This window comes from Ovis canadensis, chromosome 1 (assembly GCF_042477335.2).
Source record: "Ovis canadensis isolate MfBH-ARS-UI-01 breed Bighorn chromosome 1, ARS-UI_OviCan_v2, whole genome shotgun sequence".
Classification (NCBI taxonomy): Eukaryota; Metazoa; Chordata; class Mammalia; order Artiodactyla; family Bovidae; genus Ovis; species Ovis canadensis.
Genome location: NC_091245.1, coordinates 9,309,460 through 9,332,416, shown reverse-complemented (window position 1 = coordinate 9,332,416; position 22,957 = coordinate 9,309,460). Strand labels below are relative to the sequence as shown.

Here is a 22,957-nt window from a genome sequence, read left to right as displayed (position 1 = left end):
TAAGAATACCCTTAAGGACTCATCTGTTAGACTTGTGAGCAATACTGTTCTCATACTGGGAGGCGGTGTTGCTGGGTGGCTAAGGGCTTGGCCCCTGGAGTCAGGTGGATTTGAACTAGCAAGGATTTGCATGGATTGGAACTTGCTGCCACCATCTACTCGCTGTGTGAGCCTGGCAAGTTACCTAATCTCTGTGAGCTGCAGTGTCTTTTATCTTTAAGTGAGGTTATGGCCTTCTCTCCCCTTGGCTCAAACTTTCCATACCTATAAATACAGAGATTACAGGAATGAGACTGAATGTGTCCTAGGGACCAGTTTCACTTTGCTAAATTTGATGGGAGGGCTTTGAGTAGCAGGTTGGAAAAGTAACACCCAGTGCAGAAAAGGGAAAGGTGGGTAGCCAGGGAAAGGAAGGAGAAACTCAACAGAAGGAATCGCCAGTTCCTTTGTTTTGTGTTATTTTTTATTTTGCAAACATGATTTTAATATTATTTTTCACTTTCACTTCATTATAATTAATAAGTCAAATATCATACTTTAATTTCAATATTATTAATATCCAACATCACTATAAAGGCATTTAAATTTTTGTCCATATTAGTTTTTACCTTCTTTACACTTTACATATTTAGAAATGTTTCAATGACCATATATCATTTTTGCAATCAGAAATATCAAATATTGCTTTCACATTGGAAAATATCACCCCCAAACCTTTCATCCTAATACAGTTTTTATTTGGGGGCTCATGTCCAGTCTTTACCCATATATATGTAAATATTTATTAGCTATAATCCAAAGTGTGCATATAATTTTATGATGTACTGTTTGACTTTAAAATGCTTAACATTGTTCCTTCTACAGGATCATATTTATCACTTTAATGATTGCATTCAAACCGCACCACATTATACGCTATAATTTACCTCACAGTATTGGGCTGACATGTAGGTTGCTCGCATTTTTTCCTCTATAATAAAATGATGTCACTGTAAACATCTTTGTCCATGTGGCTCCTTTTCTTTTGAATTAAGTCCTGGAGATTATGGAGTCAGACTATTTGAATAGTTTTGTGGCTGTTGATAAGAGCTCATTCACTCCCTTCCAGAAGAACTATATCAACCTTACTGTGCAGCTGGCAAGAAATACATATGAGTTTCCATGAAGCCTCAGCAATATGAGTTGTTCATTTTTCCCCCTAGGGAAATGGACTGCGTTTTCACATTAATTCTATTTTCTCTCATATGAATCCTCTGAGCATAGTCTTTGCTCATCTTGGTGATGTTCTTGCATAAATTACAAAAGCTCTAATTCAGTATTGAGAGTTGCTCTTTGGCATATTTGTTGCAACATTTTTTTCATGCTATTATTTTCCTTTTTAATATTGGTTTAGTGTTTATGCTTCCATTTATGACACTTTCTTTTGCCTCAGGCTTACTCTTAGAGTCTGTTAGTTACGGGCATGACAAGGGTTTAAAATCAAGATTTTTTAGAAGAGTCGATCCTTGGAAAGTAGGTGGGGCTTCAAGATAAGGCGCTGTTCCCTCTCTCTGCCAGTTTCCTCCAAAGCTCTGGTCTCTGAAAGATGGCGCCTACTGGGCACCTCCTTAGCATAGTTTTGTAGCTTCCCAGTTGCCAGAATCCCCAGGGCACAATCATTTCCCCACCGAGAATGTTTAAAGGACAGAAATGGAGTGGCACTATCTCTACCCTGGCTACCACTCAGGGGATCACCACCAGCTAAGAGGAACCAGGCACTGGGACTCCACTTCAACTTAAATGGTGGTTTTTCCCCAACACGAGGGACTGAGAGCAGGCAGACACTCCTGGGATGGGCTCACCGCAAGGGCAGGAAGGCCAGGAGGAGAGCAACTCTGCCTTGCCCACAGTGTGCCAGAGGGACCCTTCCCAGCACTGCACGCAGCATGCAACCCAGCACGTCTGCTGCCTAGAGCTCAGAGCCCAGCCAGTCCAGCCCAACCCTCCAGTCACCTTTTCTCTCTATTGCTTTTAGACTAAGGACATCCCCCCTGCCTGCCCTCAGTGGCCCGGGCACAGCGCCAGGGATGCTCACTGACCTCCACGGCTCTTCTCTTGCAGTTTCCTGCTTCTTCAACTTCACCAGCCCCTCTGGGGTCGTCCTGTCGCCCAACTACCCAGAGGACTACGGCAACCACCTCCACTGTGTCTGGCTCATCCTCGCCCGGCCCGAGAGCCGCATCCACTTGGCCTTCAATGACATCGACGTAGAGCCTCAGTTTGACTTCCTGGTCATCAAGGATGGGGCCACGGCTGAGGCCCCTGTCCTGGGCACCTTCTCAGGAAACCAGCTCCCCTCCTCCATTACCAGCAGTGGCCACGTGGCCCGTCTCGAGTTCCAGACTGACCACTCCACAGGGAAGAGAGGCTTCAACATCACCTTCACCAGTGAGTCTGCCCTGTGGCCCTCACTGACCGTCCCTCTGAGGATGTCCAGTGCAGGGCATAGGCCAGTGGTGATGTGGGTGGACCAGTTCCAAGGACTGCAAAGCCAGACATGGGGCTCCAGAATGACAAGAAAAACAGAAAGCACTCTTTTTTGTGGCTTCACTCACTTTTGAGCCTTTATTTCTAATAGATGTGCCACGTAATGTGAAAGGAGCCTGGGGCTCCATTTCTCCTCCCCACTCTCCCCCTCCTAGAAGGCCCAGCTAGAATCAGGAGGGGCCCCGCCGTCTTCCCCTGGTTACTGACGCCTCTCTGCTGTCCTCCTCCAAGTCCTTGGACGCCTTCTTGCTGCCAACTTCACGTATTCCCCATGAGGCCGCTCACACTTTGCTTTGCCAATTTCTATCCCCACCGTCAAATCAGAAACAAGGGCCTGGAACAGTGTTTCTGTTTGGCTCTGACACTCATTCGAGCCCACTTTGGGGGCGTTTCCTCCCGGGCCCAGTCCCAAAGTTGTCACCTCTGGTTTAAACCCTGGGCCCTTCTCTAGAAGCAGACTGAAGCAGCGATTCTTGTCGTTTCTGTGCCTCAGAGGGTTAGGGGTGAAGGCAGAAGTTTGGACGCTGGAAACAGCAAGCTGCCAGAGGTAGCAAGAGGCGCTGAGCAGGGTAGAATCAGCTCCAGACCCGATGAACTTGGCCAATGGAAAATTGTCAGATGGGGGCTGAAGCTGGGTCCCCCTGAGCAATTAACCAGATCCTTTCCCAGAGCAGCCCCAGATGCGCAGCACACCCAGAGCTGGTCCCTTTGGCACTTCCTAATAGAACTTATCTCCACCCAGCCCTACTTGGCATAGAGGTCTTGCTTCCTTGTCCCACCTGTCCCCAGAGTCTAGCTGAGCTGAAGACCATAGGTGCCAAGTGGGGGGTCTTTGGAGACCCCAGACTCCAAGGGACCACTGAAGCTAGAATGCGTCTCTGGTGTTTCCCTCAACACCTTCCTCGGGACACAGGACTGGATTAGAGACCGTCCATCTTCTCAGGGGCACCTCTCCCAGGGCACTCTTCTTCCCATCACCTGTAAGCAGGAGGAAACAGCCCAGTCCTATCTTCCCCAGTCTTCACGGTCTAGCGCTGCAGACAATCTGTCCTCATCCCCCCTTTCCCATGAGATCCTGAGCTCTGGAAAGACAGGGATATGTATTACTTATCTCTCTCTCCCTTCTGCCCAGCATGGGGTCTGGTAGGTCATGAGGATCAGTAAATGTTTATTGAGTGGAAAGATTCATGAACGGCTGAATGATCTTTCCTCCCCTTGGTGGGAGTGGGAAGATGAGTAAGAGCTGTCCCAGGGAAGCCTACTTATCCAGGATGGGGAGGACCAAGGACCCTACAGGCTCAAAGCAGTATGGGTACACTGATGGAGGACCTGGGCGGTGGGGGGAGGGCAAGAATCTCATAGTCTCCAAGGAAAACCAAATCCTAGTAGGTCCCCACTTTCCAAGAGAGAAGCAAATCCTGAGTTCTTGGGAGAAAGAGGCAGAAAACAGCAAACCTAACCTGAGGATCAAACTCTCACCCTGCATTCCTCTCTAATATTCCTCCACCATGTAAAAGTGATACACATCCAATATGTCAACAGTCAAAAACAGGCCAGTTCAAGGAAGAAGTGCTGACCTCCACCTCAGATCCCCCTCACCCAGAGATGAACACTGTTACAAACATCAGATAATTTTTTGTGCATTTACACAGACAGAGCTGGATTGTTGTTTTTCAGCCGCTGAGTCGTGTCTGACTCTTTGTGACCCCATGGACTGCAGCATGCCAGACTTCCCTGTTTCCCAGAGTTTGCTCAAACTCATGTCCATTGAGTCGGTGCTGCCACCCAACCGTCTCACCCTGTCGTCCCCTTCTCCTCCTATCCTCAGGCTTTTGCAGCATGAGGGCATTTTTCCAGTGAGTCAGCTCTTCACATCAGGTGGCCAAAGTATTGGAGTTTCAGCTTCAACATCAGTCCTTTCAATGAATATTAAGGGTTGGTTTTGTTTAGGATGGACTGGTTTGATTTCCTTACTGTCTGAGGGACAAAATCTGGGCCCCATTCCAGCCCTACTGAGTCAAAATGTCTAAGGAAGGAGGCCGTAGAATCTACATTTTTCACAGGCTTCTGAGATGATTCTGTTGCAGCTAGTGCAACCACAGTCGTGAGCAAGTGTTCATGAACTAGTGTTCTCCCCCGCAGCGTGTGCGTCTCCTTGGCCACGTCCCAACAACGATCATCTGGGCACAGTTGGAATGTGCCCAGTGTCAGGAAGCTTCCCACCCCCAGACAGCACTCTCCACAGCTGGAGAGCTCTCAGGGCTTCCCTTCACGCTAACATGAAATCCTTGTCCCTGTAACAAGGCTCAGAGATCCCGCTTCCACCCCAAGAGCTCCTTAGAGTAAACTGACCCTTGTTCCACGTGGAGTGTTTTGAACGCTGATGACAGTAACTGCTGTTTACTGAGCACCTACTCTGTGAGCAATCCTGCAGGCACCACACCCAGCCCCACGACATCAGCTTCCTAGGTTAAGATCCATCCCCTTTCACCTGCCAGGAAGCTGAGATTGAAATGGGACGCAGGCAAAACTGGGCAGTACTTAACTCTTTGACGTAGAGCATTTGCTCCGAGACATTGGAGATAGCTCCATATCCCTGTGCAGTGTGAACACGTGTGTGTGTGTGTGTGTGTGTGTGTGTGTGTGTGACTGATAGGGTTCTGAGTAGACAAATGCCTGGACTATGGGCCCCACGCACCACTTTTCTCCCCAGCCCTTTTTTCTAAATGTCAGGGCAAGCTCATGGTCATAGTTCCTGATAAGCAAAGTTTGGGAGACAGAAGTCTAGGCTTACTTAAATTGCACTTCAGAGGGAAGGGGGACTGCATCGGGGCTCAGCAGGGATCTCATGGTCATCTCCATGTCAGATGCTCCTGCAGCCCAGCCTCTACAGGAAGGACTGCCAGGTCTGCCTCCAGCTAGATGATCTGACAGCTTCCGTGGCTGCTCCTGTTTCTGACTGTGCAGATGTTTCAGTCACTAGGGAATCTCAGAGGGCTCCACACTGAGTTCTTTAAAACGGCCCATGCCCAGGCAGCTGTGGAGCCTGGTCTTCACTGGAGAGGCCCTGTCCTTAAAACAGCCAGGATGCAAATAGGGTGTAGCCTCAGACCTGACTGTGAGAACTGGGCACCCCTGATGGAGGAAGGTGGGGAACAGGAAGAAAGAAGGGAACCCAGATTTAAGAGGACTCACCACCCGTCACGTGCTGCACCCAGCATTCTCCACGTGCGAATGCAAACCGACTTTCACGTTCCTGCTATCTCAGAATGACCTGACCAGTGAAGGATGATCTCTATTTTATAGGTCAGGAAACAGAGGCTCAGAAAGATGATATCAGTTGCTCAGAACCATGTAACTAATAACAGGCAGAACTTGATTAACCCCACAAGCGTTCTCTTTCCTCTCCACTCGCCAACTGTATGATCAACCACGTGGGTGGAGTGAGAGGCGGCCTGAGGCAAGAAAGTGAAGGGAATGGCTTCAGACAGCGTTGACCCCAGGGCACGTGCTTTATGGTACTCGATGTCTATTACTGTCACAGGATTTAGAGTCCAGCTCACCTGCAACATAAGGGATCCCCTAACTGTCTGAAGTTAGGGACACATAGAATGGATTCAACACTGAGGACACAGGTCTACTCCCTTACCATGTTGAGCCTCAGTTTCTTCATCTGTAAAGTGGGGTAATAATACCTATTTCACGGAATCGATATTTGATATTGATGAACTGACAGGACAAACAGCCCGCTGCCTGACCTATAAGTGTGCTTTAGAATGAAGTTGGACTAGGTGCTCAGGAAGGAAGGATATCAAGTTCAACAAGACCTGCTTTACACCCAGTTTGGTCTAGGGCAGACAGCTCTCCCCCCAGCATGCCAGTCTCTTGGAGAAGCGGGGCAAGTCTAGGGTTGACCTTCATAATGAAGCTTCTTTTGGTTGGGAGTCCATCTGCTCACCAGCTCTGTCTAATCACATCCTTGACCTTCCTCCTCACAGCCTTCCGACACAACGAGTGCCCTGATCCTGGCGTCCCAGTGAATGGCAAGCGGTTCGGTGACAGCCTCCAGCTGGGCAGCTCCATCTCTTTCCTCTGCGACGAAGGCTTCCTCGGGACTCAGGGCTCGGAGACCATCACCTGTGTCCTGAAGGAGGGCAGTGTGGTCTGGAACAGCGCGGTGCTACGGTGCGAAGGTGCGTGCCTGCAGGCAGGAGGGGGGGGAGGGGGCGGAGTTGGAGCCGGAGACGCTGGGGGGAGGGGGGGACCGAGCAGCCCGAAACCCAGGGGTCCTCCTCCCCCGGGACTGGGGACCAACCTCTCACCCTCACCCTGGATTGGCCGAGTCTTTCTAGAACAACATTGCACCTAAAATTGAGTTATAACCAGAGATTAAACTGGAGAAACGCTGGATCTAGACTGTCAGGCATCAAAAAACACCTCTTCTTTCAACTGGGAATGCTCTCAATACCACAGTGGTTAGGAGCCCTGCTTGCAGCTCCCGCCCAGGGAGCGCCACCAGCCTGAAGCAGCCTGGCAGTGCTGTGAGTCTGCATGTCTTTCAAAATGCCTGCCACTCTTTCTGTCTCCACACGCTAGTTTCCCTCAGTTCCCTAGGACGTCTCCCAGGCTTGGCCTTGGTGCCCCTGTTAAACACTGCCTTGATATCTTTGTAGTCAATCTCCAAGAGGCTAGGGGCAGGCCAGCCAGGAAAAAAAAAAAAAAAAGAAAGAAAGAAAACACAGCTTGACGCAGGCACAGGATTGTGGTGGTGTCTCCTCAGTCCTGCCTTGCCACGCAGACAGGTTTTGACTCCATTTCAGAGAGCAGCCATCTGGTCTACCCAGCTTCAGTCATGGAACACATGAATAAAGCTTCTTGACTTGTGCATCAAGCACAATACCTGGCACGGAACAGGCCCTTGATAAATACTTGTGAACAACGGATGAAAAGTGTGTCTCCCACAGAGTCCTTGAAAGCAGTGATGGTGTCCAAGGAGGAGGTAAGGGCTGTGGCCCCTTCCTTCTGGGAGCCAGAAAGCTTCTTCCTCTCATCTCACATGATGGACAGAGGGTGAGACCTAAGGGACCTCTCCATCCCCAGTCCCCAGACCCAACTCTGAGCACCCCAGCCAGCAAGAGGGAAGGTCGGGAGCCCAAAGAATGGGGCGTGCCTTAAAGGGAGCATAGCCCCAGAGCTGACAGGCGGGGGGCAGGGAGATGCCCAAGAGCACAGAGCCTGCAGCAGAGGGTCTGGCATCAAGGTGGGGCCTTCAGGTCAGAAGGACCTGCGCTGGAACCATGGCAAGCTGCCTTTTCCCTCTGAATCTCTGTTGTTTATTTTCAGCTGGAAAAAAAAGTGGGGAGATAGTAAGATGCGCATGTAAAGGGCAGTTCCCAGCATAGGCTGAGCTCCTAGTGTTGGCCATGCTTCTGCTGGCTGGTAAGCTCCCTGAGGTTAGGGAACCTTCCTCGGCCTTGTATCCCCACAGCTGGCTTATTATGGTCTGACACCCGCTAGGTGCTCAGTCAACACTGGCTGATGAATCACTGACTGAATGAATGACCTTTTAACTAGGCTAGAGCCTCCCTAATGGCCTCCAGAGCCCTGACTCTCATCAGACTGCCTTGTATCTTCTCCCTGAAACTTACCCACTGAGTCACCCCGGGGGGCAAGTGACTTGACTTCTCCGTGCCTCAATTGCTCCATCTGTAAAGTGCAATTAAGAAGGGGAGCCCCCTCCCAGGGTAGTCATGAGCAGAAAGGCAGTGCTCCGTCATTGTTGGCAGCGAGTGTGATTTTCACCTGAAATTAACCATTTCTTCACCAGGCCCAGCAGAATAGCAGTCCACTTTGGGGAGCGTGTGGTGGGTTCCTCCTTCCAGGTGCTGTCCCGCTCATGACGCAGACAGGTGCTGTCCTGCCCTCACAGCCCACCAGCCCCGTCCACAATGCCCCCTCTGCCATTTTACCCAGCGAGTGAGCTCTTTTGGAAACAGTATAAGCTTTGGTGTCAGAGAAGCATGAAACTCCTGTCTTCGCCCCCACCCAGCTGTGGACCTGATGGGTTGGGTAACTCCCTCCCTGGCAGCAGGGGGATAAACACAAGTGTCTGATGATGGTCTTTGGGAACAAGACAGAGTCCAGGGTCTGGGGGCTTGTTGGTCTGGGGTCTTGCCTTCCCTTTAGGCTAGGCCCCTCATTCTCCATCGTGCTCCTCAACCTCCTCTCTTGAATTTTCCTCCGGTCCGTCTCGCCCAGGACATCTTCCCTGCTGTCTCCTGTTCACCTGGTCTCTCTTCTCTCCTGGTTCCCTTGTTCCTCTTAAACCAGCAGCAGAGAACTCTGTCAGACACTGGGCCTCACCATGGCTACATTTTCTTTACTGGTTCCCTGGGGCTTGGTCCTCTTTCCCCACCAAGACTGTGGGAGTTCTGGGGCAGAAGCCCAGACTCCAGTACCCCTGAGCCTGTGGGGGCTCAGTCCCAGTGGGGCTGCCTTCTCTCCACCACTCACTCTCCTGAATCAGCTGCTCCTAGACCACAGTTCTGCTGGAGCAGTGAGCTACTCCAGACCACGGGTGAATGCCCAAGAGAACTCGGCCTTCATTCGTGGACCTTGAAGCGGATTACTGTTTCACAGAGTCTTAATTTTGAAATTACAGTTGTCTTGTTCATTCTGTCCTTGGGGAGGGAAACGCTTAGGGTTGGGGACAGTGGGCAACCAGAAATAAGGGGCACTCTGGTGGAAAGAGGCTGACTTGGCACCAGGGAGAGTCTGCTCAGTCTTCCTAGAATTATGGGCATTTGATGCCACCATGGTTTTCGGGGACCTGGGGAGCAGCAGGTCAGAGGGCCAGGGTGAGAGCCGGACACCACCTAGGTTGGCCAGGTCTGGACTTGAAACCGTGGAGCACACCGGGTAAGAAGCCCCTGGAATCTGGCCCTCCTTGGCACTTTTCCCTCCTGTGCTGAGTCTTGGGAGAACCCTGCTTTGTAACCAGCATCTTTGTCTTTCCGTTTTTTCTAGTTTTGATTTTGATCAAGTATCCCCACCTTGTGGACAATTAAACATGGAAGCTAATGGTCTTTTAAAAAGTCTTTTAATATATGCCGAGAGCCTCTTAGCTTTTGAGAGGCTGTAATAGGACAAGGGAGAAAATGGCTTCTTCTCCTAAATTTAGAAAGAAGGACGACCATCTGGCGGATAGAAAGCAGAAGTCAGTCGGCAAACTTTGTCTTAAAGGGCCAGCTAGGAAGTGTTTTCAGCTTTGAGGGCCCTAAGGTCTCAGCTCAACTCTGCCATCATTATGGGAAAGCAGCTTTGACAAAACAGAAATGAAGGGGTCGGCTTTGGTCCCTGGGCTGTAATTTGCTGACCCTTGATCTACAGAACAGAGGCCATAAGGGATCTGTGTGTTTAAAATCAGAAATTTCCTAGGAAAGACTTCCAAGTAGTGAAGCAGCCACAAAGGAACATCTGGTTCTCACCTGCACACTCATCTCTTCCTCTCTCTTTTAAGCAGGGACCGATTCTTACAGCACTATGATAGGTGTTTAGAGGTGTCACCTCATATTGGCCATGTACCAATCTAGGAAGTAGGTGTTGTAATTGTCCCATTAAAGCACAAAGAAGCTAAGTCACTTGCCCAGGGTCCTTCCAGCTTGTAAGTGAGAGAACCAGAATCCAAATCCAGGTTCTTGGCTACCCCGTTACTGTATCTTTCTTGAGTTATATGACTAGAGAGAATGTGATTTCAAACTTGTTTGTAAAAGACTTAAAAGCGCCTACAAACAGGATGAAAAGCAGCTTTTCTGCTTTCCATATCCCAGTAGAAAATTAAAACAAAAGGAAACATATTGCCTATCGCAAAGACAAAGAAAGCAAGACACACGGAAGCGTTGTAAGCTGACAGCATAAAAGATGGCAGCAGCAGGACAGACCTATCTGTTACGATAATAAAGGCACTTAAACTCCCTATTAGAAGACGAAGACTCTCAAACTGGGTTTTCAAAAATATGCTGTTTAAAAGACATGCACGGGGGAAAAGGAGATAAATTATCTGCAGTAAGTATGTATTTTCGTGTTTAAACTCATACTTGATGGTTGTAAAAAATTTAAATGCTACACGAGTGCAATAAAGTTAAAGTGGAAATATTCATTTCCTAGGCCCACATCCCCGAGCAAAATGGCCTATTAGTTTTGTGTAGACATGTCTACGTTTTTTTTTTTTCCTATCTGTATGTAAAATTCATGTGTTCATTTTATACTTAAAAAAAATTTCTTATAAAAAAAAGAAAAATTCGTTCTCCCCACTCCCACAAGAGGAAACTAAGTGATGGTGGTAAGTCATCTGGGCCTCTAAGGAAGGAGGGTAGTGATTGAGTTTCTAACAATGTTTCATTAAATCTTCTCGCCACTCTTGTTGAGAAAGATTATCATTCTCTGTGCATGAGGAATCTGCACAGCAGCAAGGTGAGCTGACTTGCCTGAGATCGCCCAGCTAGTAATAATTGAGCAGTTATTATGCGCTAAATACTAGGCCAGGTGCTCTACAAACACTGTTCTGTTACGTCCTCCTGACAACCACGGGGGAGGCACTGTTAGGATCCTTACTTCACAACTGAGCAAACTGAAGCACAGAGTGGGCGCGGAACTTGCCCAAGGCCACACAGCTCAGTGAACGGGAGGATGAGAATCCCAGTCCAGATATTTTGATACCAGAGCAATGGCTTTGAACCACCAAATGCAGTCTGTTTGACTCCAGAGTTCGCTCTCCTTTTGTTTGACCACAGAATGGTGGAGGATGAGTGTGAGGGATTCAGGGGCCATGGGGAGGCAGGGTTGGAGGGAATCGAGGAAAAGGCTTCCACGGCTTCTAGAGAGTCACACGGAGAGCCCTGTGAGGGCAGTGCTCAGGGTCGGCATTCTCGAGTCCACCCTCAATGGTTAGAAACGCAGGCTCTGGAGCCAAACTCAGTTCAGTTCAGTTCAGTTCAGTCGCTCAGTCATGTCCGACTCTTTGCGACCCCATGAATCACAGCACGCCAGGCCTCCCTGTCCATCACCAACTCCTGGAGTTCACCCAAACTCATGTGCATCGAGTCGGTGATGCCATCCAGCCATCTCATCCTCTGTCATCCCCTTCTCCTCCTGCCCCCAATCCCTCCCAGCATAAGGGTCTTTTCCAATGAGTCAACTCTTCTCATGAGGTGGCCAAAGTATTGGAGTTTCAGCCTCAGCATCAGTCCTTCCAATGAACACCCAGGACTCGTCTCCTTTAGAATGGACTGGTCGGATCTCCTTGCGAGTCCAGCAAGGAGACCCAACCAGACTTCCCAAGTTTAAATCCTGGCTCTGCCACTATTCTGCTGTGTATTTCTAGACTAACCTAAGCCCTCTGTTCCCATTTCCTCAACTTGGAAATGAGGCTGAGACCAGCACCCACCCTAAACTCTGCTGTGAGGGTGAATACCCAGGAAGAGCAGAGCGCACATCGCTTGGCGGCTGGCGCCCTGTGAGGGCTCAGTGAGCCCGAGTTTCTGGGGTCCCTCTACTTCATCCCCATCCCAGGTGCTCTTCTCCCCAGAGCATCTGAGGTCAGGAGAGGTGGGGCCTCCCTCCCAGGGGACCCCAGCCCCTCGTCAGAAGCCCAGCGTGTTAGCCATCTCGTGCTGCCATAGCAACATACCACAAGCCAGGTGATATAAACAACAGAAATGTGTTTTCTCACGGTTCTGGCTGCTGGAAGTCCAAGATCAAGGTGCCAGCAGGGCTGGCCGCTCTCTCCCGACTCCTCTCTCCTTAGCTGGCAGATGGCCGCCGTCTTGCTCTGTCCTCACGCGCCCTTTTTCTCTGTGTGCGTGCACTCCTTCCCTTCTCCTTCTAAGGACAGCAGTCCTTTTGGATCAGGGCCCAACCTTGTGAGCTCATTTCACCGTCATTGTGTCCTTCAAGTCCCATCTCCAAAACCAGTCACGTGGGAGTTAAGATTTCAACCTATGACTTTGCAGGGTCCTAATGCAGTATTGTATTCCTTCCATCAACAATGTATTGAGCACCTACTCTGTACTGGGCACTGGGATAAGGCACTGGGTCCCTCTTATTGCTGAATCCTTCTCCCTGTTCAAGGCAGAACCCTTTCCTCGTTTCTTTTCTTTTTTGTTTTTTCCTTGTATGCATGTGTGTGTGCCTATGTGCATATCCTTCTTTTCAGCCTAACATTTTGTTAAAAGGAAGAAGGGCTGTCTTCTTTCTTTTTAAGTTTTATTTTGTTTGTTTATTTGGCTGCATTGAATCTTAGTTACAGCACCACACAGGATCTTGGTTGCATCATACAGGATCTTTTCAATGAGGCACACAGACTCTCTGGTTGTGGTGCTCAGGCTTGGTAGCTGCAGTGCCTGGGTTTCACTGCTATGTAACATGTGGGATCTTAGTTCCCCAGCCAGGGATCAAACCTGTGTCCCCTCCTTGCACAGAGGATTCCTTACCACTGGGAAATCAGGGAAGTCATCAGCCTAACATTTTTAATGGAAAATTTCAAACACAGAGAGTAGTATAGTGAACCCCATGTGCCCATAACCCAGCTGCAGCAATTATAAACTCATGGCCTATTTCATTTCACTCATATCCCAGAGTTACCAGCATCTCCCACCATTACCCTCCTCTGGGATTATTGTGAAGCAAATTTCAGGCATAATATGTAATCAACAACACTTTAGTGTATATCTCTAATAGATGAAAAGAACACTAAAACAGAACTTCAATACGATTATCTTCAACATTATGGAGCTAGTTATTTAATACAATCAAGTTTCCTTGATTCTCTATCTAAACTTTCTTTCACAGCATTTTAAGTCAGAACCCTGGTGAGGTTTATGCGTTACCATTGGCTGATGCACCTCGAGTCCTCTGTAGGGGGCAGCCCCACTCCCTTGTGGTATTTTTGTTGAGGAAGGCAGGTTGTTTACCCTGAGGAGTCTCCTGCAGTCTGAATTCTGGTGATTATGTCCCTAGGAGACTGTTTAACATGATCCTCTCTCTCTCTCTTACATTTCCTTTAGTTGGCAGTAAGATCTAGAAGCCTAATCAGATTCAGGTTCTGGTTTTTGGCCAAAATGTTTTATAAGCAGAGCTCTGCGCCTCCATCAGAGGCATGTAATGTCTAGTTGTTACTCTTTGGGTGATATTATTATTAATAGGAGACATCAACGATCATAGCCTAGAGATTACAAAATGGTAGCATTTTATCTCTTCTGTTATATGCAGAAACACTTACAGAAAACTTGCCCCCACCAACTATTTGGTTACCCTGAGGTATAGTTGATAAAGGATAGACAGGAGAAATACTTAATTATTTTCCTTTATTTACCACTTTTCATCTTAATGGGTTGACTCTAGCATCTTCCTAAGTTGAAAAAAATTTAATATCATTGCAATCCAAAGGATTTAAACGTACTGTGTGCATTTAAATCCACTCTGCTCAACACTCAAATCGTCCCGTTGGCCAGAGGGAGCGTTTTGAAATTGGCCCAAACTCATCTTGTACATTTTCTGTCGCTGACCTATAATCAGCTATTTCTCCAAGGAGTCCTGGTTCCTTTTAGTGAGAAATGATATTTAGAATCTGGGCAGTGGCAGTGCTTATTACCATTGAGTAGGTCCTTGTTTCTAAGCCTTTTCAACAAACAGAGCTAAGAAATATTTTTTAAATGCTAAAATGCATCATGGGTTCATTTCATTTCAAATGTAAGTGCATTTTTCTTTTTCATTGAACTTCCTTGATATCATAGCTGTGTCTCCGTTCATTCTTGCTGGTAATCCAAGTTCCCAACACCAATATAGCTTCCCATCCCCTGATATACACCCGAGTCTCAGAATTGTGATACCAATGCCGCAGACAGCTGTATGATTATTGAAAATTGTTTTCGTGCTTCTCCTTCCAATTCTTCTTGTCTCTACATCCTACTAGGGATAGACTATCAAATTACTGTGTTTTAAAAATCTCTTTAGTTTCTTTATGTATAATTATGCTACCAACTGATACAGTATTCTGTTCATTCACTGTACACTGCTGTTAAGTTTTGAGAAATAGCTTATCAAACTTAAATCTTTTTATTGTGGTATAGTTGCTTTCCAATGTTGTGTTAGTTCCTGCTGTACAAAGAAGTGAATCAGTTGTATGTATACATATCTATATCCCCTCCTTCTTGAGTCCTTCTCCTACCAACCCCCATCCCACCCACCTAGGTCACCACAGAGCCCCAAGCTGAGCTCTCTGCACTATACTGCCGGTTCCCACTATTTTATACCTGATAGTGCTTATATGTCAGTTTCTATCTCACAAATCATCCCCTCCCCTTCCTGCCCCCCATCCACAATCTGTTCTCTACATCTGCATCTTTATTCTATCTGTCCTGCAAACAGGTTCATCGGTACCATTTGTCCAGATTCCACATATGTCGTCTTTTACTTATGTAAAATATTGACATAGTTCCAAAGTGAAACCTCTAAAAGGAGGCATATTCTAAGAAAGTCCAGCTTCAATCCCTTTCCTTTCTACCCCAACCCCCTCCCTCCATCCATAGGTCATCTTTTGTCTTTGGGTTTTGCACTTTCATTGACCATTAATGTGAGTAAATGCGTGTGTGTCTCCTACCCTTGTCTTAGGCCAATGGAATCATACTGTACCCTTGCTTTTACCACTGTATCTTGCTTTTATTCACTTAATAAAATATCCTGGGGACTACTCCATGATGTTACATATAATATTCCTCATTCTTGTCTCATAACTGCATAAATAGTCCATTTTTGTTGATTACTCCAGTTCATTCAGTCAGCTCCCTATCACTGAACATTTGGGCTTGTTTCCATTCTTTGGCTGTTATAAATAGTGCTGCCTTACATAGCCTGGTGCATATATATGTCCTTTCATATTTTTGCCAGTGTATCTTTAGGATGGTTGGCTCAGACAGTAAAGAGTCTGCCTGTAATGTAGGAGACCCAGGTTTGATCCCTGAGTCGAGGAGATCCCCTAGAGAAGGAAATGGCAATCCACTCCAGTATTCTTGCCTGGAAAATCCCGTAGATGGAGGAGCCTGGCAGGCTACAGTCTGTGGAGTTGCAAAGATCCAGACTTGACTGAGAAACTAACACACACACACACATCTCTGAGATAGAGTTCTAGAAGTCGAGTTGCTAGGTGAGAGAATAAATGACTGAATTTTGCTAGATGCTACCAAATTTCCCTGCCTAGGGATTGTGCTCTTTTGCGTGTCTAGCTGCAGAGTACTAGAATTCCTGCTTTCCCTCAACTTCATGTGTTGTCAGACCTTGCCTTTTCCCTACTTGAGGGATGAGAAATAATTTCTCAGTGTAGTTTTGATTTGTATTTTCTTGGTAAGAGCGAGGTTTAAATCTTCTGAAATGTTAAAGAGACACTGTACTTAGGAATCCTCCCCTCCCTCTCCCTGCCTAGCAACTGCCACCTTGGGATATGAAGATGAACTAGAGAGAATGAAAGACTGAATGAATGGAGAGATTGTTTGCCAAGCACCTAAAGCAGAGAAGAGAGGTCTTAGCCAAAGTCATAAAACAGTATAGCAGAGAAAGAGAACAAAATAGTGACCATCAAAGAAAAGGCTTGAGCTTCCCTCTCTGGCGAGTGGAGGTTGGGCTCTGTTGATGTGTACCACTGAATCAAGAGTGGCCCTGGCAGGCAATAGTGGCTCTGTGATCTCTGGCTTCCCGCAAAGCAAGTGAGGACGTCACAGTCCAACCACCAAAGAGGCTGGGCCTGTGATGAATGTAAGCCAAGAGGGAGTCCCCGCTCTCTCCTGAGACTCATTACCTGCCTGGGGACCCAGGCATATAGCAGGAGGCAGGCCCCTCCCCTCCTCCAAGGGGTCTCACAAGTCCATTGGGAAAGCAGAGGACAACACAGTCATTTCAGCGACATGAATGGATGGGTTTTGAAAACGGGTTACCCAGGAAATAATAATACCTATGGGCAATTTGTTCTTTCAGCGTTTGATAGAGGTGCTGTGTAATTTCTTGTTTTCTCCAAGCCTCAACTGCCTGGTAATGGGATAATAATCCCTGCCTATAAAATCAGGATAATAATGGTTTTATCTACCTTTTAGTGTTGCAGTTGTCAGGAGGATAATCCACATTAAACCCAACACACAGTAAACTCAATTCCAGGGAGCTCATACCAGTTGGCTGCGGCTGTCGTGCTGTTGTGCGCTGCAGGGGAATTTGGAGACAGAAAATTTGAAGTTAACTGGTGGCTCAGTTGGTAAAGAATCTGCCTGCCATGTGGGAGACCTGGGTTCGATTCCTGGGTTGGGAAGATCCCCTGGAGAAGGAAACAGCTACCCACTTCAGTATTTCGGCCTGGAGAATTCCATGGACAAAGGAGCCTGGCAGGCTACAGTCTATGAGGTTGCAAAGAGTCGGACATAACTGCTGAGCGACTTTCACTTTCCTGCTCTAACTCTATTAGCTCTTGACCTACTCTCTTAGCCTCAGTTTTTCCTCTGTAAAATGGGGGTGGTTTCATGAATGGTGTGCACATTTAAATAAGATAATACACGTAAAAGCAGTTAGTATCCTAAATCAGCAGTATGAGTTGTCTACTATTAACCTCATAATTCTTCTTCTTCTTTATCTTCTTTGTTAAGTGAACTTTCTAATGTAATTTACTATGAAGAATGCCTGATGGTTATTTTAAATTTCTCCGAAGGGTTCTAGAACTGAGAGAGGAAAGCTGTGGTACATTTGGCTATTATTTTATGAGTCTTGACTACTTGGGGAAATCTGCAAAAACTTGCAAAGATAGGAGTGTTGTGTAGCTCTTTATCCCCTTTCCTTTCCAGTCTTGTTCAGCACATTTTGGCAGCTGGTAGCACCATGGTAAGGGGAGCCTAAGGAAGCAGAGTTTCTTTTAAAACGAGGAGGCGGTTTAGGGTAAAGTCTCTGGATTTATGCTGTCTTCCTAGGTCTAAATCCAAGCTCTACCACTTGCTAATCCTAGTTAGTTAGCAAAGCCTAGTTACTCAATCTCCTTAAGGCTCCGCTTTCTTAGCTGTAAGATAGAGAGAAGTGTTTGTGTTTGTGAAGAGTGGACATAGCCTGAAGCTCAGCGTGTAACGCTCAGTCCGTGGCCGCGATGGGGGCAGTGGGAGCGGCTTTGGGGCTGGTCGTGACCAACACCCTCATCATCGGTCCCAGGGAGGGAGGTGTCTTATCAGGGTGGTTGATGTTAGACTGTGCTACCAGATAAACCCAGAATCTCAGTGGCTTAAAGACAGGCTACGCAGGCTACATGTGTAATGGGGTCATGGGACTCTACTCTTCAAGGTCACTTCCGTCTAGACCCTCACTTTCACAGGCACAGCTGCACATCCCACGCTGGCTCTTCATGTTCCCACATGGACATGACACACATCATTTCTGCCCTCGATTGATTGGTCAAGGCGGTCACGTGACCTTGCCTAACCCAAAGGGTGGACCATGAAGTCCAACCATGTGGCCTGAAGGTGGAGCTCTGGACTAGCTCTAATCACCATCTCAGGGCCAAGGGTCTGATGGCAGGAAAAGGCAGGAGTGATGGGAAAGATGGGAGAGAGTGGGAAGACGGATGGAGAGAGACTGGGGGCTGAGATGACAGGTTTGCAAGCTCAGAGCCAGCTGTGACGTGTGCCTGGACCCTGTGGGCCTGTGGTTTACCTGCATGGTTTACATGCTCCTGGATGGAGCATGCTTCCATCCACTCATTTATTCATTCAAGCAGCGGTCACTCAGTGTGACACCCATCTTCCAAGCACGAGGCTAGGGGCTGGGGACTCCGAGTTGTTCAAGACAAATAACACGGCCCCCGCCCTTGGAGAACTCACGGTGGAGTGGACTGTGCGAGGCTCTGAGCTGAGCTTGGGGCTCCGACCGCGGTCCAGGGCCAGCGCTGTGTGTGCAGGGTGGGAGCCAGGCTCAGGCCTCTGTCAGAGGCCTGATAATTGAGTGAAGAACAAAAAAAGAACCAGTATGACCCAATATTAGCTGTACTTCAACCCTTCTAGAATGGCAGAGGACTTTGTTTAAAGGATTCTTTTCATTCCTCCCCTCCAGCCCTTCATAAAATTCCAAGTGATGTAACTGGACATTTCCATAAAAGTCCCAAAAGACAGAACTCACAGTTTAGATGGTTTATGTAATTCTCCATTAATGAAAAAAAAAAAAATACTTGCTGGCAGACACATTTTATAGAGAGACTTTTCTTTATTCACTGTTCCCCCAAGAAAACTGCCTGTCTCCCTTCTTCCCCAGCTCCCTGCGGCGGTCATCTGACTTCACCCAGTGGCACCATCCTGTCTCCTGGCTGGCCTGGCTTCTACAAGGATGCCCTGAGCTGTGCCTGGGTGATCGAAGCCCAGCCAGGCTACCCCATCAAAATCACCTTCGACAGGTGCCTGTAACCACAGCCTGGGCGGTGGGGGTGAGGGGTGATAGCTCTGCTGTGGGGTGGCCGGGAAGCTGGGATGGGTGGGGGAGCAGCACCGATGCTGCAAGGTCAACAAGGTCAGAGGGCACTGGAGCAGATGCTCTGGGCAGGGACAGGCTGCACTGGCTTTGCTCTTGGCCTTGATTCAGAAGTGGGGTTTGTGCTGTGTAGGGGACTGTTAGCATCTGAGGACCATTACCCTGACATTTTCGGTGTGGGAAGGTGATCTTCCTCACCTCAGACCCAAATCCTGCTCATGTGGCCCACTTCTACTCCCAGCCTGGTTGTGTCCCTCTGGTGGGGAAAGCAGCCACCCAAGTATGAATGTAAACTTCTTCTAGACAAAGCTTCCATGGCCCAGAAGAGCAGTTGCAAACTTTACTGTGAAGGGCCACACAGGAAATATTTTAGATTTTTTGGGACACTTACAGATATCTGTTGCATAGTCTTTGCTTTAAAAAAAAAAAAAAAGTCTTTATAAATGCAAAAACCATTCTTGGCCCTTAGGCCATACAAAAACAGACTCTAGACCAGATTTGGCCCTGGGGCTGTAGCTGGCTGACCCCTGGCCTGGAACATTCTGACTCCCTTGAGCCAAGGCACTGTGCCTCTAGCTCTGAAGATGGATCACTGCCCAGGCCGCAGAGAAGATTGGGAGAGCTGCGTCCAACCACAGGAGAAGAAGGAGGAAGGTTCAACACAGTAGGGAGGGTTCTCCCGCATCTCCAGTGAAAGTGTTCAGATTATATTAAGATACCCCAACCTGCCAAAACCCAGTTGTTCTGATGCCCTGGGTCAAGCAGGGCCTCTTGTCATTTGCAAATTAATAAGCCTTGGGTTTCTGAAGAAGTCTTCGTCTCCATCTTCGGCAGATTTAAAACCGAGGTCAACTACGACACCCTGGAAGTGCGAGATGGAAGAACGTACTCGGCGCCCTTGATTGGGGTTTACCACGGCACCCAGGTCCCCCAGTTCCTCATCAGCACCAGCAACCACCTCTACCTCCTCTTCTCCACCGACAAGAGCCACTCGGACATCGGCTTCCAGCTCCGCTATGAGAGTGAGTCTCAGGGCGGCAGTGATGGGGCCAGCTGGGTGCCGGGGAGGACTCAGGGCTGAGCTCCAGCAGGAGGACCCGCTCTGCCATGTCCCCAGGGCAGTTCTCAGTTAGGCTGCACTCCTCAGGAGGTCCTCCTTGCTCTCAGCATCTCTCAGAGCTCAATGTCAGAAAGAATGAAAGGTCCCCTTCTGTGTGCAGATGACTGGGCACCAGCATGCTGGGCACCCTGGGAACAGAGTGCTTGACGGATGGTGATGCTGAAGTGAGATGTCATCTCACTCTCCGTCACCCTCTCCCATCGCCTGCGTTCATCGCTGGTGCCTCAATTGAAAGAGATTTTTTTTTTTTTTTTTGGTCAAGATAAAGCTGATATATCCGCATTAATATCAGACAAAGTCAATTTTATTTTATTTTTTTAAACTTTTTTCTTTTGCATGGGGATGTAGCCGATTAACAATGTTGCGATAGTCTCAGGTGAACAGCAAAGGGACTCAGCCATACATATACACATATCCATTCTGAAAGAGACTGTTGATTGAGTTCTTTGCAGACCACTGCAGAAAGTTATGGCCGAGCGCACCAGGAAGAGGGTTGTTTTTTTTACCTGTGATCCTATCTGTAACCCTTAGCATGGTGTCCAAGCCATGTGTGTCTCTCCGCTGATGTTTACTGAATGGATGATGAGCAAACGAATCATTGCAGCCAACTGGTTGTCCCTGACAGATGGGTCTTCAGATACCCTCACCCAGTACCGACAGCCACATTTGCGGAGGGGGCGGATGACAGCTCCAGCCTTCTCTCAGCTAGGACTCTCTCTCCCTCCCTTTGTGAGTCACTGGGGTCCCCCTGTGGTTGCAGGGAACTGTCTGTTCCAGCCGTGGGCTCTCTTTTCCAGCTATCACACTGCAGTCAGACCACTGTCTGGACCCAGGGATCCCCGTCAACGGGCAACGTCATGGGAACGACTTCTACGTGGGTGCCCTGGTGACCTTCAGCTGCGACTCGGGCTACACCCTGAGCGACGGCGAGCCCCTGGAGTGTGAGCCCAACTTCCAGTGGAGCCGGGCCCTGCCCAGCTGTGAAGGTGAGCCTCACCAGGAGGGGGCGCTAAAGTAGAGGCGCCTTTTCTGCCCTGAAAACCCAGGCACGGACTCCAAGACCCTCTGTCAGTGAGGAGTGGGAGGTTCGAACAAGAGAGGGGCTAGGATCCTAGGGGGATTCTGGGGGAAGCTCCCGGGGCCACCTCAGTCTTTCAGGGTCCTCTCTCCCTCCTCTCCAGCTCTCTGTGGTGGCTTCATTCAAGGCTCCAGTGGGACCATCTTGTCACCAGGGTTCCCGGACTTCTACCCCAACAACTTGAACTGCACCTGGATTATTGAAACATCACATGGCAAGGGTGAGTGTTTAGGCCCATGGCAGGCACTGGGATGCGACGCGGCCAGGGCCCTACAGTCCCCACATCCGACGGCCTCCACGAGGCTCCCCCTCTGCAGTGACCTCTGAGCTTAGTCTGGATTTTTCTCACCAACCAGAAAACTCTAAGAACATTCCTGTCTCTTCGAATCACAGAACTCATCCTCTAGCAAATATTTTTCAAACCTAAAAATTTCCATTCTGCAAGAGATCTTAGAGAATACCAGCTCTCAAAACCTACTTAATGAGGGAATCTTCTCTATATTACAAGATGGCAGCACACCTTCTGGGTAAACACCCCCGGTGGTAGAGAGGTGGCCAGCCCACTCAGCAGAGGGCTACCTGTTCTCGTTTTCTGATCGGCCTGACCCCTCCTGATAACCTGAGACTGAGCTCTTTATACTGAGTGCTGACAGAACGTAGGCTGCTTCTGCTCCCTGCCCCTTACACCCAATCTTCAGATACTGTCTGGAGCCATCTTCCTCTCACAGAACTCACAGTGTTCCTCAGATGAGTGTCTTTAGGTATGTCTTTCACCAGTCAGGCCTCTTGCTCCACCTTCCCTGACATAAATGACCCTTGGGAGCCCAAGTTCAAAGTAAGATGCTGGCTATAAATAAACATCAATTAATATACTCTGTTATTCAGCGAATATTTTTTGTTTTGGTTTTGCTGGGGGGAGGCAGGCTTAAAACAACAGAAATTTATTCTTTGCACAGTTCAGAAGTCCAGAAATCCAGAATCAAGGAGCTGGTTCCTCCTGGAGCCTCTAAGTGAGAAACTGTCCCCTGCTTCTCTTCTAGTATCTGGTGACTGCCAGCAGTCCATAGTGTTCCTTGGCTGGGAGACACATTATGCCAGTCTCTATTCAGCAAATATTGATTGAATGCCCCCTGTGTGGTAGATGCTGGGGCTGGGAATATACGCTAATCAGGCAGATATGACTTCTACCCTCAGAAGCTTCCTCTGAAGTTCATGAGCCAAGGTTCTCTGCAGTTTGGCAACTACTCCAATGTTAGACCCTACCCTAGAGGTTTAGATTTTCTACTTTGGAGGTGGAAACCAGGCAGGACACTTCACTGCTGTGATACGTGCCCTTAAATAAGAACCTCTGATCTAGAAGAATTAAATGTAAAAAAGTCAAGAAAAAACTTAAAAGGAAGAGTAACTGTTCCAGATATTAAAATGTTATTATGGGCTCAAATACTTTTAATGATGCAGTATAAATATAGGAACGGACACAGAAATCAGTGGGGGAGAATAAAGATCCAGAAATAGATTCCCCTGTGTTTGTGCATGTGTGTGTGAGAGAGCAAGTGTGTGCGTGTGTGAATGTGTGTTTGTGAGAGAGAGACAGTTTTTAGTGTATGATTAATGTGTCATTTCCAATCCATTAAAGAGAGGATGGATTTTTTAATAAATGGTTTTGAAACCGTGGGCTTAACCATTTGGAAACAAGA

The 22,957-nt window shown here is 48.1% G+C and overlaps 1 protein-coding gene across 1 annotated transcript in view; it reads left to right on the top strand.

Moving 5' to 3' along the window:
• The window catches only part of CSMD2 (CUB and Sushi multiple domains 2), a 682,283-nt gene that overhangs the window by 436,360 nt on the left and 222,966 nt on the right, over positions 1-22,957 (top strand). The window contains exons 14-19 of the mRNA XM_069545242.1: positions 2,101-2,427; positions 6,525-6,719; positions 18,850-18,988; positions 19,897-20,084; positions 20,980-21,168; positions 21,364-21,480. Of these exons, the coding sequence (XP_069401343.1) occupies positions 2,101-2,427; positions 6,525-6,719; positions 18,850-18,988; positions 19,897-20,084; positions 20,980-21,168; positions 21,364-21,480 (1,155 nt within the window). The remainder of the gene's footprint in view (positions 1-2,100; positions 2,428-6,524; positions 6,720-18,849; positions 18,989-19,896; positions 20,085-20,979; positions 21,169-21,363; positions 21,481-22,957) is intronic.